Below are 19,318 nucleotides of genomic sequence, written 5' to 3' on the forward strand. Positions count from 1 at the left end.
AAAAATCCCTTAATAACAGTAAACTGACAAGGATCACATTGTTCTCATTTCGAACACACATAAAGGAATAAAAATGTTATGAAATACACCAGGCAGTTTTTACTAATCCCTTAACCTCCAAAGAAAAGGCTTGCGATTAGTATTACGTTAGAATTGTCACAGCTAAGCAATTTTTAAAAAATGCTAGAACTGATTTTATGCTACACATATATGCTAAAAATGCAGTTGGTGTAACACAAAGAAATTAAAATTACAATTCAGATTTCATACTGTAAGTAAAAAAGGTTTAACAGTGTGTCTGGTCATAGAGCTAATCATTACTTTATGCAAAACACAGTGAAACAAAGGTGCCTTTCTTAATAGCCAGAATGCGTTTGTGTCCAGCACAATTTTGCTAAGGCCATATACAGCGGTACTTGGTTATAGCGACATTGAGACCATAAAACATGGCTGTATTTGAGAGCACATCACACTCTGCACATTTTCTCCCTGTGGCAGCCAATCAGAAATCTTGCTGACAGGCAAACTTGTACAAAACGAATGATCCTATTTAGATTAATTCTTCCTAATGCCTTACACAGGCCTACTTTCCTGGCAAGTCATGGAGTGAGGTCAGTTCTATTCAAAACCCAGAGAATTCAAGCTTGATTACTTGATCAGATATGTGACTATCCTGATAGAGAATATGGAGTGCTCAGCCTCTGTAAAAATAAGGCTGGTGAGCTCTACCCCAGCCCAGAGTTCAGCCATGGAACACTCTGGAAAATGAGCACCCTGCCAGGGAGTGGCCTAGAGAACGGAGTGTTGGTTGTAGTTCTTCCCTCTCTGTTGTAGTTCTTCCCTGTCTCATCAGTAACAGGATACGGCTACATCCTTTGCCATGAAACAGTGAAATGCCCCTAACACCTCTGCCAATCCCTGGCCCAATCACCATCCCCAGAGACCTGCAGTGAGCTTACCCACTTGCTCTCTGCCAGCAACTTGAGAAAAACATACCTGGGGCAAGCCTGCCAGGTGCACAGGATGATGGGAGACATAAGGAGCAGATGTGAGAGCTAGCCCAAGCCAAGGTCAGCACAGCTGCCCAGCTGCCCAGCCAAGCTCTGCCTAGATCTGCCAACTTGCTGGCTCATGAGCAAAACAAATGTTTCTTGCTGCAGGCCACTAAGATTTTGTTGTTGTTTGTATGCAGCAAAATTGTGGCCCTGATGAACAGAAGCAGTCACTAAAACCTAAGTACCCCTGGGTCATCCCTTTCCCTGCCTGCCCTCTCCCTACTCCTCATTCAATGAGGGAGGGACCGGAGGACCTCTAGTTCTCTTCTAATGACACCTGGGGACCAGGAGCCCTGGGATGAAGAGTGATCCAGATTCAAGGGTCTGACATTTATTCAGGGCCTAGAAGAGGAACTGAGGAAAACACTTCAGCTGGCCCTGAAGTGGACAGGCAGAGGAGCCTTACCTCTCCCTAATGGTGGTGTTGCCATAAACCTGCCCACAGGTATGGAACCAGTCAGGGATAGTAGGAAGGTCTGACAACCCTGGGCTGCCTTATGTCCCGACAGCAACAAAACTCATTTTCCTGTTGTTTGAAACCCAGACAAACAAACAAGTCAGAGACAGGACTGGAGAAAATGGAAATCTTTATTTTTAAACACTAGTACATTTTCAGGCTGTTTTAAAAAGGAAAAATCATGTTACATTAGTTCAAAACTATGCATCAAAGCATATTTATTTAAACTCTAATTTTACAATAATGAAAGAAATATATATTTTATAAATATCTACTCAGAATATGTATTATGAAAAAAAAGTGTTTAAAAATAACAGCCCAGATCTCCTTCTTTTAAATATATAAAATTCCCATACAATTCATAAGAATTCTTCCTCAGGAGCCAAAAATTTCATTTCAGAAAGGCCAACAACTCAGTTCTCGTCACACACAATCAAAAGCAATAGGAATATAAAAAAATGTAAAAGTTCTGTACAAGGGAAATATAGATAGCACACGGGTAAATCTCATTACCATACATGCCATTTGTGTTTTAAAAAATGTTTTATAAAAACTGCCATTGAAAACAAGTAAGTGAGAGGACTTCTCTGACTGTGGAAAATATAGAAATTATCACCCTCCCACCTGGGCAACGAGGCTCCGACCTGCTGGAGCTGGGGGAGAGAAGTCTCTGCATGTTTCCTAACCGGGGGCAGAAGCCACACATGAGGACCCTCGTCCTTTCTGGCAGTGGCTTTTTCTAGGGGGATGATTCGCTAGTGTTACCTTTCACTTAGAAAAGTTCTTTGGAATCACAGAAGATAATTGCTGACAAGTGAAAGTAAGACTAGGGGATGACTTCAGATTGTGGCATCCAATTAATAATATGTGTATTTTGTACTTTTGGTGACCAAACTCTGGAAGCTTGATTCACCACTGTCAGAGACACAATGTGTCACCTACCCCAGTGAAACCAGAGCACAGCACTAAGGCTGTCCCTTCATCTTCTCTCTTCCAACCCAAGCTGATCCATTGCCTGCAGCAATGTATATACAGACTACTGTCTCTTCTGACACTTCTTCTGGAAGGAGCTCTTCAAAAAAGTGCGGTACACAGGGTCATCCACATATTCATTCTTAAACCTGGAGCTCAGGACTCTTTGCCTTTTTCTCTCCCCTTGGATTATGTCTGCTCCATAAAATGTGTCTTCAAATCGCATATCAGAGGCTGTGGACTAAAAGCAGCCAGCATTACATCGCAGAAGGATATGGCGTCTGACTCAGTCAATGGGGGCTGGAATTGCCAGCTCAGGGGAACAGGGCCCAGCCAAGGCTCTGGACTCTCCCTGACCTCCCCACCCTGACTCAGTCTAGAGAGAAAAGGTAGTTCCACTTAGCCCCACCTTCTACACGATCTCCAACCTATCACCCCACCCCCCACCCCCAGGGACCTTCCCTAAACACAAGCAGGATTAAAGTCTTCTCATTCCAATCTTCCTTACTTTCCCTCTCCCTTCTGGCTCCTGCCCACCAAGGTTTTATTTTGTTTTGTTTTGAGACAGTCTCACTCTGTCCACCTGGGTAGAGTGCCACCGTGGTGTCATAGCTCATAGCAACCTCAAACTCTTGGGCTCTGGAGTAGCACTACTGTGCCTGGCTAGTTTTTTCTATTTTTAGTAGAGATGAGGTCTTATTTTTGCTCAGGTTGGTCTCAAACTCCTGAGCTCAAGGGATCATTCCACCTTAGCCTCCGAGAGTGCTAGGATTATAGGCATGAGCACCGTGCCCAGCCTCAACAAGGTTTTGGACAAACCTGTCAACAGTCATCTCGAATTCACCTCTATTCCTATCCACTTTTGCACCTTGGCCCCAACCCTTTCTGTGAAACTGTTCTTGCTCCAGTCCTAGTTGCTAATTCCTATGACAAGTCTCTAAGTGTCCTAAAGTGTTCAAAGTCATCCCTAAATTAACTTGAAGGGATGCCACCTAACCACTGCTTGAAGCTCCCTTCTCTGTCACTTTATAAACCCTTCCTTCCTCCAGTTTCTCCTCCCCCTTTGGCTGCTCAGTTTTGATGTCTCAGACTTCCCTTTCTTGACTATCTGCTCTACTCTGATGCCCTGGCTGTCATGTTTGGCCTTTCCTCTACGTGTCCCCCCCAGTCCTCTGTGCCCACGCTCGTGGCTTCGGTGTCTGTGTTGACTCTGAGGATGTGCACGTCTCTTGCTCCAGCTCGGCTGTCCTGTGCTCAGGTCTACTAGCCCCGGCCCAGTAGGCACCTCAGAGGCACTGCAAATCAACCCGTCAAACTGAACGCAAAGTCTTCCTTCTCCATTTCCATCCTTCCTATAGTCCACAAGCGGCATCCATCCAGTTGTACTAGTCAGAAACCTAAAAGATCTCCCCTAGTCCCTCTATTGTTCAAGGTCCCTCCTACCTGTAACCCCAAAGCCCCCATCCTTTTGCCTGTCTCCCAACACAGATCCCACGGAGCAGGCCCCCACACTTCCTCTCCAAACCACTGCAACACATGCTGTTCCCCAATCTACTTCCTGCAGGACCACTGGAAGCAAACTCTCTGAAAGCCCTTTTGTTATGTAGCTCTGTGTGAGCATACACATATGCCCCTGCTCATAAAATTTCAACCACCCTACGACTTTCAAGATGACACCCATGCTTCCAAGGCTGGACCTGCATAACCTGGCACAATCTTACCCCATGCTGTGTTTAGACTGAATTATTTGCAGGTCCCAGCCACACTTCCTGGCTCAAGGCCTCATACTTCTCTGCCTTTGGACACATTTTCTTTCCACAGGCAAACTAGAGGGCTCCCTCTACAGAATAGTGCAGTGGAAACAGGGCAGTACAGAGGGAAGGGGCAGGGAAGCCTCAGGCGACCCTCTAAGGATGAGGATGCTAGGGACTCAGAATCCCACTCTGTACGTGATCCCAACACGAGCAACACACCCGGCACTTAGTCACTGCTCAGCATTTTCTGAGTGAAGGCATGTGGGCTTTTTCCCTGATAGGTAAAGCCTATAGTCTATATACATTCAGGCACATTTTTTGCTTCCTAATTTTCCTTTACTTTTCCACTTAAAAAGCATCTCTAATAGGTTTTCAATGAGGTGGATGAATTTTGATGATACTAACGCACAGTGCATCTCACTGTGTCATGGCAACCCCTCTCCTGGTTGGTGACAGGGGTAGTGTCCGGCTCTTAGGACTTGAAAACACAAGTTTCATTGTGAAGAAGAGAAAAACAAGGGAACTGCATAAAGAAGCCAGGAAAAAAAATGGATCTAATTGTAAGGCTGTCCACATTCCCCAGCAGTCCATGAGACAGCTACCAGGGTCACGGGCTACCTCCATGGCTCCCCCCCAATACTTCCTGGTTTCACTAAGGACAAAAGCTAGGAGATGGGGGGTTGGTTGGGTATCCCCTACCATTAGGGAAAATACTTTTGTTTCATTCCTTCTTGGCAAAATACTTCCTCTGAGTGCTCTTTCAGTTTTTTAAGTGCTGAAGTTATCAAAGGAGAAAATAAAACATCAATGAAAGTGTTACCACTGTGCGGGAATAGCAAAAGTTGGCTTCTCAAATACAATAATAAAACCCATTTACCAGGAGCGCCAGCTAATTATGCGCTGTTGCTATGGTTATTCTGTAAGACAATAAAAGGTAATGGGGCTGTTTCTGAAGTGAGCAGAAAGAGCCCGGCACAATCACTAAGGTGGACTGCTGACTCTTTTGAAAAATTTCTCCCCTAGTCAGCGTGTGTCTGGGTGAGCCAAAGTCATTAAAACACAAAGGCCTCCTGATGAGGGCTGCTATCCTACCTCCTTAAAAACAAAAAAGATTTCCCTACCCATAAAATATCTTCCATCAATGAGTTTTCTAATTAGATTTGTTTCACCAACTGGAAAAAAACAGCAATCATGGCCAGACTAATCAAGGGCTGAGGGCTATACACCAGCCTGAAGGGAAAGTCAGCCGGCCACAGCAAGGGCGCAGACATCTTTGATTCAACAGCGACAGAGGTGGCACCCTGGATTCAGTGACTGTGAGCCTGTGTTCCTGAAGATATTTTCTGCTAGAGTTAGCTGTTGACACAACAGGTTATATTCAGAATGTATGATCGTGATGTATGTATTTTCATTGTTTTAAATTAAAACATTTTCTCCCAGAAAAAAAAAGTTGAATGCTGTGTGCTTGATGGTGTCTGAGCCAAATCCATTGTGGAACAGCTTTCTTCTAGGGCAATTAAGAAATAGTATTTGAAATCTACAAGTAAGAACCTTAGCTACACCTGGATTAGAAAGCCAAAGACCCAAGAGGGGGGTCTACCTACCTACTCCATTCCCCATCCTCTAATCTAGAGGCTACAAAAAGGGAAAGAAAGGGAAGAGAGTCCAGGGGAGAGCGTAGAATGAGAGGCAGCTAGGTCTAAAATCTTGAAAAGAAAGGTTTTTCTCAAGAGATGTAAGGTCTCAGGACACTGACAAGTTATCTAGTTTTTTTTTTGGGGGGGGGGAGCGGGACCTTTGTTAAGATGTAGCTGATGTCTTTCTGATAGGAATATTTAATTTTCTCTTTCCTGGCAGTTACTATCTGGTGGTTAATGTATTAACAGGTGCGTGGGTCTCCTCCCAGCCACATTTTTTTATTGAGCGGGCTGCTCTTGACACCTCACTTTGAAGGACCTTCCTCAGGATGCAGCTGAGGGGAAAGTCCATGTCCACCTAATGCAGTTACTCTGCTGTGACCATTCCACCTGACATGAAAGGAACTGAATTTACAACTGAACATTAAGAAAACCCTTGGTTTCCCAGCCCCCAAACAAACAATCTATAGTAACTCTTTCACTGAAACAGGTATATTACTAGCATGCACTGAAAACTAAGAGTGTCACTTTTTTAGGAATAAAATTTTCATTTTAGTCAGGAAAATCTCATCCATTCAAATTTCCCTAATCAGGCTGGGGGAAGGGGCAGCTCATGCTTGTAATCCTAGCACTCTAGGAGGTCAAGGTGGGAGGATTCCTTGAGCTCAGGAGTTCAAGAATAGCTTGAGCAATAGCAAGACTCCAGCTCTACGAAAAATAGAAAAATTCCCCAGGTATAGTGGGCACCTACAGTCCCAGCTACTTCAAGACTGAGGTAGTAGGATCACTTGAACCCAGGAGTTTAAAGTTGTAGTAAGCTAGGCTAAGGCCACAGCACTCTAGTCAGGATGATAGAGTAAGACTGTCTCCAAAAAAAAAAAAAAAAAACCAAAAACTCCCAAAAGCTCCCTGTTCAGGATTTATCATTTCATAGATATTGTGTATAGATGAAGTATAACTGACTTCATTTTGGGGGTCCATGAACTATTTTATGATACAATAATATGAAACATAAATTATCATAAATTATATTTTTTAACTTCAGGTTTTATTGCTTGTCAATGTTTATCTTTTAATTGTAATAATGGCTTGAAACTAATATGTTCTTTTTTAAAAAAATGCTTTAGGCCAAGTGTGGTGGCTCACATGTGATCCTAGCACTTTTGGACTTTTAGAGACTAAGAGAGGAGGATGGCTTGGGCCTGGAGCTTGAGACCACCCGGAGCAAGAATAGGACCCTGTCTCTACAAAAAAAAAAAAAAAAAATAGAATAATAAGAGAGTGTGGTAGCATGCGCTGACAGTCCCAGCTTCTTAGGAGGCTGAGGCAAGAGGATCTCTTGAGCCCAGGAGTTTGAGGTTGCTGTGAGCAATGATGCCACTACTGCCTTCTAGTATGAGTGACTGTCTCAAAAAACAAAAATAAACAATGAAAAAAACCCACTTCAGTATTCCCACATCTAGTATTTAATCTTTGTTTATCCCTTTTATTATGAAAGTGAAAGCTTAATTTGTGAACTAATACAAATTAGGGATCTTCTGAGATAGAAGTCAGTCTCTCTCAAAAGGCTACAGGAGACTAGACATTCAGTTACACCTAGTCCCTCTGTTCTTCCACTGAATACTTTCTTCTTCTTATGATTAATGTAAAATATTATGAGGGTACAAATGTTTTTGATTACAAGCATTGATTTTGTTGTGCTGATTACTTCCCTTTACTGTTGCTTATACTAACAAGATTGGGAACACCTTGGTGGCATCTTTGTGCACTTCTGGTGCTTTGCGCGTTTTCAATAAGTATTATTGTGTGTCAATAATGTTAACACAAAGAAGCATCATTTGACTTAGAAGAAAAGTAAGAGATGTGCAATAGTTTCTCTATTTTTAGCCAAATTTGAAGATTGCATTCAATAGCTTTCAAAAAGGAAAAAGTTGCATTGGCTTTCTTCAAAATTAATCCAAAGGCTTAAGTATTAATATGTTTCCTGCCAGGCCTGGAAAGCACAGGGAGAGGATGAAGAATTTACTTGGTGGGTCCTGAATGGCATTTGCCAGCACTTACAAACCGAGCTTTCACTCTCTTGGGTAACTCTTCATCTAAGGTGTAGATGTCTTCTCTCTTCATTGCTATCTGGGACCCATCTTCAAATTCAACCTAATGAGAAACAAGACATCATGGTGTATATTAAAAAACAAGCACTGACCTTTTTTAAAGCATTTCAATTAACCACACACACACACACACACACAAAGATAAAAAGGATGTGAGCAGAATAAACAAGGGAACCAGTCAACAACTAAGAACAAAAGATGTTTTAACATAAGTCAAAATTCTTGGAATAAGGCATATGAAAACTTTATCCAACAAAGCAAAAACAAAGAGAAATGCCTGTTGATCAAAGGATTTCACAGAATATGAGATTGTGGCAGATTTAGCATTAAGACCGGCTAGGTCTGTTAGCATAGTTTGTTTCTTTAAGAGGCCCTGACAACAGAACAGGGGAAACTGTTCCTCTATGCAAAACAAAAGGTGATGTATTTGCTCTTAAATAAAAATCCTCTCAGATAAAATAATTTCTCAAGATTTAACTTTCAAAAGTCACTTTCATCAAATTCAATCAAGCAGGCCAGGAAAATCCCAGTTTCTCAACTTCATAATATATAAACCTCATCAATTGTGTGAAAATACATTATCAACTAAAACTAAAATGGTTAAAACTTTGCTCATGCTAATAAAATGGCACCAAATAATTTTATAACCAACTTTTCAACATTTTGGGAGGTTTTGTCAGAGAAAAGATAACAGAAACCTAGAGTATTCAGGTTTAATCCAACGTGAACTCTTCTAAGAGAAAACACAAGTGAGGTAGTCAGGTTGAACACCTAATGCGCCATAATGCTGAACAACACCATATTTTTGAAGTCCCTAAATTGTCTGTTTGTCTGAATTCTTTAATTTTAAGACATAATAATATGCTTGTATTTCTAGATAAAAGTTAAGTTAAACCATGCGGTTGTGCTATGCTAATTAAAAAAAATCTGTTTTTTTAAATACGTGGTATTGCAAGTATTAACAGAATGTCCAACTGAAAGCTGTACTTTTTATTAAACAAGCACTCCCTGAGCTTAGGTGTATGGTAACCACCAGCTCCTTATGACATTAACTTGACTACATTTGTACCAATGCACCACTGGTCTAGATGGGATGCCCAGGAGGGTAGAGATATATGTCTCTCAGGCAAAAGCCACCAGTTCCGGGCTGCTGGTGGATGAACAGCCATCGCTGTCTTAATCAAGATAAAATATACATGGGCAGCGCCTATGGCTCAGTCGGTAAGGCGCCGGCCCCATATACCGAGGGTGGCGGGTTCAAACCCGGCCCCGGCCAAACTGCAACCGAAAAATAGCCGGGCGTTGTGGCGGGCACCTGTAGTCCCAGCTACTCGGGAGGCTGAGGCAAGAGAATCGCTTAAGCCCAGGAGTTGGAGGTTGCTGTGAGCTGTGTGAGGCCACGGCACTCTACCAAGGGCCATAAAGTGAGACTCTGTCTCTACAAAAAAAAAAAAAAAAAGATAAAATATACAATTCAATGTCTTACAACCCACATACTACTAACATTAGATTAATGTGGAATTAGATCTCTGTCACAGGAGAATGCTTGCTGTCACTTCCCAGAAGGCTGAATGAAGATGAGAAGGGTTTCCTTCCTGGCCTTGTCTGAGCAGAATGATTTCTTTAATATTTAATTAGGTCAAAGTGTCATCTTATTTATACAGTTTGAGAGCCTAGCTAGAGCCACCTGTGCCTACTGTCTTTTGATCATTTGAAAATTGTGAAAGAGAAAAAGGCAATTACAAAACTAAAAGAAAGTATGCTACGCTAGGACTAGGGTGATCAAGCATCCTGGAACTGAAGGGGTCCCCCAGGAAGCAGAACCCTCAGTACTAAAACCAGAGGTGACCCCAGGCAAGCAGAGATGGTGGCTGGAACAGAGCTGAGAGTAAATGCCGACCCTTCTCTTTATCAGCTAAGTGCTCATGAACAGATTATAAAAAAATTGTTTTTATTAATATAATATTACAAATCTAATCACTAAGCCTCTTCCTCCGCCCCCATTTGTAGAATCAGTAATACCTATTTGACAGGACTACTGTGAGGGTGAAATCATGCACATACTTAGGCTATTTGGCACTGTGTAGTAGGTATTTTAAGTTGTATCTATTTTTATAAATGTCTTTGCGTATTCAATGCTGAGGTCGAATAATTAGACAGAAAACATAAAATGATCTCAAAAGGCCACTTGGTTTAATGAGGAATTTTAAACTACTTGTGCTTGAAAGATAATTTTAATATTAGTCTTAACTTTTTCATTGAGTCTATAAATATGCCCATAGTTTTATGTTGAGACTGATAAATTCAAGGAAGGTCCCACACTGATTTACTAATTAGCCTAAATTTGAACATGTCCTCATCATGTGATGCTTTTCATGTAGCAAATAGTTTTGCTATGTATAAAAAGCTTTACTTTTGCACTTATTGTTTAATTAAATGCAATTATTTTCTTTCAAATGATATGGTAATGCTTCTTTTCCAGGAGTCTCCAGGAATATCACCCTGTTGTGATTTTTTGCCTAATTCTTGCCATTCTGATACAGAGAAGCTTCAGCACCTACCCTATTATAAATAACCTAAATCTACAACTTACACTATCACCAGTTCCATATGTAAAGGGGAAAATGGCCTTTATTCACATACAACACATATATATGCACACATCCTCCCCTCTCACTCCTCTTGGGTTTTTCTAGACCATGAAGATATTCTTTCTTTTCTGAGTTCTTCAAACTTCTTTGGACAACGTTAATTACCCTGTGCTCCAGTTCCAGATACAGTGCTTTACAATGTACTCTTCCACTTAAGCTCTTGATCTTTATCAACGTTTGAACAATATCTCTGTTGAAACTGGCAGTCTTATCATTCCCAAGCTGTTTTTCAATGTAACAGGCCTGAATCATATAGCTTTTTCTCTTACTTCAATCTTCCTGTTTTCACTCTCCTGTTTAGCCTGAGAAAGTTAATTTCTGCCACAATGCTATGGAAAATACTACAGTATTGAGTTCTGAGACTTGTTCTTTTTTAAAGCCTTTCTGAAGGAATACAAAGACATACGTGCTATCCATATTGTCTCCCTCATTAGAATTTAATTCATTCTCATTTCTAGTGGGAATCAAATAATTTCATTTTTTATTTTATTATTTTTTGCTTCTGAATAATACTATTTTTTATTAAATCAAAATTTACACATCTGTGGGGTACAGTGTGCTGATTTGATATGCAATGTGGAATGCTTACATCAAACTGATTAACATAACTGTCACACTTACTTACTTGTTTTGGTCATATGTATACTCTACCTACTCTTAATAGATTTGAATATACCATTGCATTGTGCACAATAGGTGAGGTCCCACCAAATATCCTCCCTCCTCCGAACCTCTCCCCTCCCTACTCCTTCCATTCTGGACTATAGTTGTGTTTTATCATTAGTATGAATGTGTAGATGATTATATATTGGTTTCATAATAGTACTGAGTATTGGATTTTTTTTTCCATTCTTCAGATACTTTACTAAAAAGAGTATGTTTCAGTTCCATCCAGGTAAACACAAAAGATGTGAAGTCTCCAATCTTTTTATGGCTGCATAGTATTTCATGATATACATATACCACAATTTGTTAATCCACTCATGGGTCGATAGGCACTTGGGCTGCTTCCATGACCTGGCAATTATGAATCGGGCTGCAATAAATATTCTGATGCAAATGTTTTTGTTATAAAATGATTTTTGATCATCTGGATATATACCTAGTAGAGGAATTGCAGAATGGAATGGTAGGTCTACTTTTAGTTCTTGAGAATTCTCCAAATTTCTTTCCAAAAAGGCTATATTAGTTTGTCATCGCACCAGAATGTAGAAGTGTCCCCTTCTCTCCACAGCCACACTAACATCTGTAGTTTTGGGATTTTGTGATGTGGGCTTATCTTACTGGAGTTAGATGATATCGCAAAGTGGTTTTGATTTCCATTTCTCTGACAATTAAAGATGATGAACTTTTTCTCATGTGTTTGTTGGCCATTCACCTGTCATCTACAGAGAAGTTTCTGTTCAAGTCTCTTGCCCACAAAGAAATGAGGTTATTTGTTCTTTTCTTATTGATTAGTTTGAGTTCTCTGTGGATTCTAATTATCAGACCTTTGTCTGAAACATAACCTGCAAAAATCTTCTCTCATTCTGAAGGCTGTCTATTTGCTTTACTTACAGTGCTCTTAGCTGTGCAGAAGCTTTTTAGTTTGATCAGATCCCAGTAATATATTTTTTGTGTTGCTTCAATTGCCCGAGGGGTCCTCCTCATAAAATATTTTCCCAGGCAAATTTCTTTAAGCATTTTCCCTGAACTCTCTTCTAGTATTTTTATAGTTTCATGTCTTAAGTTTAAATCTTTTATCCAGTGAGAATCAAATTTTGTTAGTGGTGAAAGGTGACAGTCCAGTTTCAGTCTTCTACAGGTCGCTAGCCAGTTCACCCAGCACCATTTGTTGAATAGGGAATCTTTCCTCCAATGAATGTTTTTGAGAGGCTTATCAAAGATCAAATGATGATAAGTAGCTGGATTCAACCCTTGGTTCTCTATTCTGTTCTACCTCTCTGTTTTTGTGCCAGTACCATGCTGTTTTGATCCCTACAGATTTACAGTACAGCCTGAAGTCTGATAACGTGATACCTCCTGATTTGCTTTTATTTCTGAGTAATGTATTGGCTATTCGAAGTTTTTTTCTGATTCCATATAAAATAAAGTACTATTTTTTCAAGATCTTTAGAGTATGACATTGGTGCTTTAATATGGATTGCATTAAATCTGTAGATTGCCTTAGGTAGCATGGACATTTCTAACTATATTAATTCTTCCCAGCCATGAGCATGGTATGTTTTTCCATTTGTTAACATTTTCAGCCATTTGTTTTCTCAGAGTTTCATAATTCTTCTTATGGAGATCTTTCAAGTCTTTTGTCAGGTAAATTCCCAGATATTTCATCTTCTTTGGCAACTACTGTAAAAGGAATAGAGTCCTTGACTACATTTTCAGCTTGACTATTGCTGGTATATATAAAAGCTAATGATTTGTAAGTATTGATTTTGTATCCTGAGATGCTGCTATATTCCTTCATCACATCTAAGAGTTTTGTAGTTGAGTTCCTGGGGTTTTCCAGATACAAGATCATGTCATCCGTGAAGAGTGAGAGTTTTATCTCCTCTGACCCCATTTGGATACTCTTGATCACCTTCTCTTGCCTGATTGCTATGGCTAAGACTTCCATTACTATGTTGAATAGCAGTGGAGACAATGGGCATCCTTGTCTAGTTCCAGATTTGAGTGGAAATTTTTCAATTTTACTCCATTCAATATGATATTGACTGTGAGTGCCAGCATCCTTTCATGATCAGAACACTTAAGAAAATAGGCTTAGACAGGACATTTCTTAAACTGATAGAGACCATCTACAACAAATTTCATTTTTTCATTGTATACATGTTCTTTAATAAACGTAGAGTTAGTTCCCTAGTGAACAGAATGTCAAACTGATAGCTGTACTTCTCATTAAGCAAGCACTTCCTTAAGCTCCGGTGCATGATAACCACCAACTCACTGACATTAACTATCCACATCTGCACCAATACACCATTGGTCTAGGTTTTCAGGGTTGTCAAGGAATATGGGGTACATGTTTCTCACCCAAAAGCCACAATCCTGGGGTTACGTTGGAAAAACAGCCTTCATTGTATTGGCTGAAGGTGAGGTGAGCCAGCCAATTAGCCTCTCCCCATATGATGGCAACACAGGGAAGCAGTCTGTCTTTTATTCACTTAGCTTTTTGGCTGAACTATATTCCTTACAATTAACCATTCATCGAATGTTGTTAGGGCTTCCCAGCATCCAATTTGGTAATAGAACTCCAGAGCTTCAACTAGGGTCATCAGACATTGAATCTTTGCTTCCTGCATAGAATAAGAGGTGCCCCAAATTCACGTGGCTTCCTCATTGGCAGCACACTTGATCTACTGTCTCCCTTTGGCTTCTCATAAGCATCAGAGAAAGGGCAGCACCCACCTGGTACATGTGAGCAACATTTGATCCAAAATATTTTGCCCCGTAGAGTTTGCCATCAGGCCATTTGACTTGAACAACTTCTCCTTCGGCAGGAGGGCCCAGCTTCACACAGTCTCGGCTCTATGGAATAAACAGAGACAGGCTTTTCAAGGCGAGTGCTTAAGCGACTGCATTTAGAGCAAATGATGAACTTCTGGCAATTAAAAGGAGTTATTGCCTCTGTGTTTTATGGCTTATGATCTTGCACGGGTGTTCAGGGGAAGAGATATGAGCCAAAGGAGTACTTAAAGATTCAGCCTACATCATAAAATTGCAAAGGAACCACCATAACACAAACAGGAAAAAACAGCAGCATTTACATTTGCTATTTGACAAAGAATTGTTCAGGGGGTAACTAAAATTTGCAGGAACTGCTTTAGCTGAGGAATAGACCAGCTAATGATTTATAACACCTGACATTTATACAGCATTTTGCAATTAACAAAATGCTTTAGCTCACATCTCATTTGATCCTTATAATCACTTCAAGAAGTAAGCAGGGAGTATTAATTATCCCCATTTCACTGACAAGGAAACTGAGCCTCCTAGGAGGCTCCTTTAAGTTGGCAGGATCTCTGGAAGAATGAAGCTGAATGGGAGAAGAGCTGAGGACACTGGGTGGAAATGGGTGGGGGAGAAACAGTGAGATCAGAGCTGGTGGGACTTGCCCATGCAGCAGACAAGGAACAGCAGGATCACTTGCAGCGTGGCAGGTGAAGCTGGTGAGTTCAGCCTGCTAGCACACCCCTTCAAGACCCCTGGAGCTCCCTGTACAGGCATGTTGCCCAGCATCTCCTTCCACAGGTGGTGGCTCCCATAGTCTCCCACACAGTCTTCTCACTTCCAGTCTTCTGCTCCACATCACCACCTCCTAAGGCAGTGATTCGGAGCAAACTCCCCAGGAGTCTTATCCTGGAAGGCACTTTTTTTTTTTTTTTTTTAAATGTGGTGGGGAGTGGTGTAGGTAAAATAGTAAATAAAACATTTTCACAGAAACAGTTCACAAACTTTTAAATTTGAATGGTAAATTTTACTCTTTGCACATTTAGCAATTCATGATCTGCTAACTCTGGTATTTTACTGATGAGGCCAATCTGAATGACTGAAATGCACTTTACCAATCAAGTTATTCATGCAGCCTGGGCATATTCTGTGGTCTAAATAAGAGGCACACACACTGGAAATATTTGCTGTTTATAACTAGAAATTCACCATGTATTACTTCTTATTATTAATAGAAATTCTGCTTATGAAAGAGTGGCCATTTTACTCTCGGGCTAGGAAGTACCCACGAAAAGCCCAGCTGTTCATTTATCTAACTACAGACCATGCTTCCATTTAGAGCTACCAGCAAAGAGAAAAATAAGTGTGCTCAGAGTCTCTACTGAACTAACAGAGTGCACCTTAACTTAGTCAAATGAAAATAAGTTTATTCTTGGCCCTCATCAAATTTGACCACAGGGCATGCACAAGTGAAAGAGTGGGCTATCCAAATGCACTCTATATATGCCCTTGGGGTTATCACCTCTCTTTCCATTTCCCTTCCAAAGATTTATGTGGTACTAAGAACACCGGAAGGCACAGCTTCGAAGTATATACTGAACACATGTATCCAGTCTCCTGGGTTAGGCAGTCACATCAGCTCCGGGGTCACTCTGAGCTGAAACCCAGACGCTGGGGTAGTGGTGGGGGTAGCAAGGCAGAGCATGCTTCTGGCAACTAAAGCTTCTTCCCTGGGGAGGAAGTTCCATTAGGTAACACTTCTGGTTCTCCTTTACTCCCCTACCGCCTCTTTCAAGAGGATTAGGAACACCTTGACTTTACTTTTGAGTTCTGAAGGAGACCATATTGCCCAGACTATGCACCACAGTATATGAAGTGCCACAGCAAACTCACAGGAAGGGACTCTGTGGGATGCTATCAGGGGAAAGACTGACAGTGACGCCTGTGGGATACCAGCTTACTAATAACATTGTTACATTGTTTGGACCTGACTTAACAGAATTGTTGGGTTATTTCTCTTGACTTTGAGGCCATGTGAAAAATGTGCTGAGATATCAGAGGCACCCCAAGGAAGTCTGGGGACCTCTGGCTTAGCCCCTCACCTGCCCTTTCTCCTTGGAGCTGCCTTGCAGCAGAGAAATGCACTGCTCTCTGCTCCTTCCACAGACAGGCACCTGCAGTTCCTGCACTGGCCGGCACTAGGCAACTCTGCCTCATTCCAAACCAGTATTAGAAAACCCTTTTGCCCACAGATATAAGCCACACTCCCCAGTATCTGCTATTAGTAATGAGGGTGATATTTTAAACCCCCAACTCCTGACTCTGTAGTCTCTCTAAACTGCTTCTTCTTGGTCAGGATGAGACTATCCATGCTGGTACCCACTGGGAGCTTCTTGAATCCCAACAGAAGCAAGCCAAGGCCTCGGGGAATATGGGAGGCCATATACCTCCATTTACTTACCCATCACAAACAATTTCCAAGCGGGAGGGTTAAGGCATTCCTTTATCACTTTAATTTACAGATTAGGTCTTTAATTTTACAGATTTGAACTTCAACAGAAGTTTATTAACCTTTAAAATAAAACTTCCCCAGGGCGGTGCTGACCGCAGGGCATGCACAAGTGAAAGAGTGGGCTATCCAAATACCCCACTCTTATGCTAGAGGTGGCGGGTTCAAACCCAGCCCCGGCCAAAAACTGCAAAAAAAAAAAAAAACTTCCCCCGAATAAATCATGACCTGCAATTGTTTTTTTTTTTGTTGTTGCAGTTTTTGGCCGGGGCTGGGTTTGAACCCACCACCCTCGGCATATGGGGCTGGCGCCCTACTCACTGAGCCACAGGCGCCGCCATGACCTGCAATTTTAGGTACCATACATGTATCAGCAAGGTGAGGCAATGCCATAGAAATGTGGCCTAGACAAGTATAAATTATGCTTGAGCAACTTAATATAAAAATAGTTTTATTAATAAACTAAAAGTATGCAACTTTCCCAAGTGACAGGTAATTCTTTTTAAAAAAGGTTTTTGAAAACAAAATGTCTGAGGTACAGTTTGCTATCTTTTCCCACTACCGGGTAAGTTCACCGTTTAATCACAACAAATCTTAACTTGGCATTGAAAATGACCTCAGCCAGGCACGGTGGCTCACACCTGTAATCCTAACACTCTGGAAGACCAAGGCAGGTGCCTGAGCTTACGGGTTCAAGACCAGCTGAGCCAGAGCGAGACTCACCTCTAAACACAGCTGGGCATTGTGGTGGGCGCCTATAGTCCCAGCTACGTGGGAGACCAAGGCAAGAGAATCTCTTGAGCCCAAGAATTTGAGGTGCTGTGAGCTATGACACCATGGCACTCTACCAGGGGTGACAAAGTGAGACTCTGTCTAAAAAAAATAAAGAAAATGACCTCAAATAACTCTTTACAGCTCAGCCCCCACCTCATGTTGCCCTGTCACAGCCACAAAGATGGAGTTTACATCTTTCATGTTGAACTCTAGAGAAGACACTTCAGTTTACTTTCCCAATCTTCTTGCTTTCTAAACTTTTTCTTTTTTCATAGAATAAAATCAACAAATTATCTAAGAAGAGAAATCTGGCCAGGAGGGAGGATTCTTTTTTTTTTTTTTGTAGAGACAGAGTCTCACTTTATGGCCCTCGGTAGAGTGCCGTGGCCTCACACAGCTCACAGCAACCTCCAACTCCTGGGCCTAAGCGATTCTCTTGCCTCAGCCTCCCAAGTAGCTGGGACTACAGGCGCCCGCCACAACGCACGGCTATAGGAGGGAGGATTCTTAACCATGATGGCTACCTCTCACCCTTTTCCAGGTCACTTAGCTGTAGGTGGATACATGTTGATTTGCGTGTAACTTTATTCAGTATGTATAATTCATTATTTACCCCCCAGCCACTTTCCACATGGTTTTAAGGTAGCTCAGAGTAAAACATGAAAGACTTTATTTCTGTAACACTTAATTTTGTCCCTAAAGAAATGGAGTCAATTTATCAGCTGTCTCACATTGACAAACTTTCTCTATGTGGGGTATAAATTTAAACAAGAATGAGACCAGTGGGTGGTGCTTATGGCTCAAGAAATAGGGTGTTGGCCCCATATACCAGGGATGGCCAGTTCAAGCCCAGCCCCAGCTAAAACTGCAAAAAAAAAAAAAAAAAAAAAAAAGGATAAAACTAGAAACACATAGACTAATGAAAAGACGTTGAAGGGGTTTGATATTTTGGCTTCCCTAATCCCTCCAAAGCAGCTTGAAGCTAGTGGGTGCCCCCCAAATTGTTGTAACACCCCCTTACTGATCACCTACTGTGCATTAGCCACTAGGAGGCAATAATGCCCAGCTACCTAAGGTAGAAATAGGCTGAGGGCATTGCACCCACATGTGAGAGGGCTGCCACACGGAGCCCAGTGCTCTGTAGGGCGGGGGTTACATTCCTTACAAGGAATGAGACCTATGGGACTTCAATCAGAGCAGGACTTTGATCTACAAATTGGGTTTCTGACTAAGATTTCATTCAGGGGGAAAAAAAGTTTCTTTTAAAAATGAAAGGTCTGAAAATGGTGAATTTTAGTTTCTGGAAAAAAACAGCCTGAGTGCTTTTCCCTCTGCCCTAAGAGTCTCCAGCTGGCTCACACATCCCTGGGCTGTGCATGAGGAACCAGGCCTGGAGCACAGCTTCTTACAGTGTGTCCCTGGCACTGGGGCACACATTAGAAATGAAGATTCCAAGGCCTGCTGAAGATCTCTGTGACTCAGGGGATTTTTTTAGCATAATCTAGAATTTATTTTTTATTTTTTTTTATAAAGTAGCTCTTTTATTTTATTTATTATTATTTTTTTTTTTGAGACAGTCTTTTTTTTTTTTTTTTAATTGTTGGGGATTCATTGAGGGTACAATAAGCCAGGTTACACTGATTGCAATTGTTAGGTAAAGTCCCTCTTGCAATCATGTCTTACCACCATAAAATGTGACACACACCAAGGCCCCACCCCTCTCCCTCCGTCCCTCTTTCTGCTCCCCCCCCATAACCTTAATTGTCATCTAGAATTTAAGATTAAAGGACGTAAAATGCTAAGGAGATCTTTCCTAATGCAGTTCTTAGTGTGCTATTGAGGTAAACAAACACTTTTGCTGGAAAATTACATGCATTAAAACTTTGACTAATGCATCTTTTTCGGTTGCTGTCTAGATCTTTTGAAGCAGTCTGCTTTCACCTGACACAAA

The 19,318-nt window shown here is 41.4% G+C and overlaps 1 protein-coding gene across 6 annotated transcripts in view; it reads right to left on the reverse strand.

Moving 5' to 3' along the window:
- Nucleotides 1-1,625: 1,625 nt before the first annotated feature.
- KDM4C (lysine demethylase 4C) overlaps nt 1,626-19,318 on the reverse strand; it is a 447,042-nt gene continuing 429,349 nt past the window's right edge. For all 6 annotated transcript variants that reach the window (XM_053573098.1, XM_053573112.1, XM_053573102.1 and 3 more), the window contains 3 exons: nt 14,043-14,162; nt 7,937-8,029; nt 1,626-2,725 (listed from right to left, as the gene is read on the reverse strand). In XM_053573098.1, the coding sequence (XP_053429073.1) occupies nt 2,549-2,725; nt 7,937-8,029; nt 14,043-14,162 (390 nt within the window). In that variant the 3' untranslated portion in view covers nt 1,626-2,548. The remainder of the gene's footprint in view (nt 2,726-7,936; nt 8,030-14,042; nt 14,163-19,318) is intronic.

The sequence above is a fragment of the Nycticebus coucang genome, chromosome 2 (assembly GCF_027406575.1).
Source record: "Nycticebus coucang isolate mNycCou1 chromosome 2, mNycCou1.pri, whole genome shotgun sequence".
Lineage (NCBI taxonomy): Eukaryota > Metazoa > Chordata > Mammalia > Primates > Lorisidae > Nycticebus > Nycticebus coucang.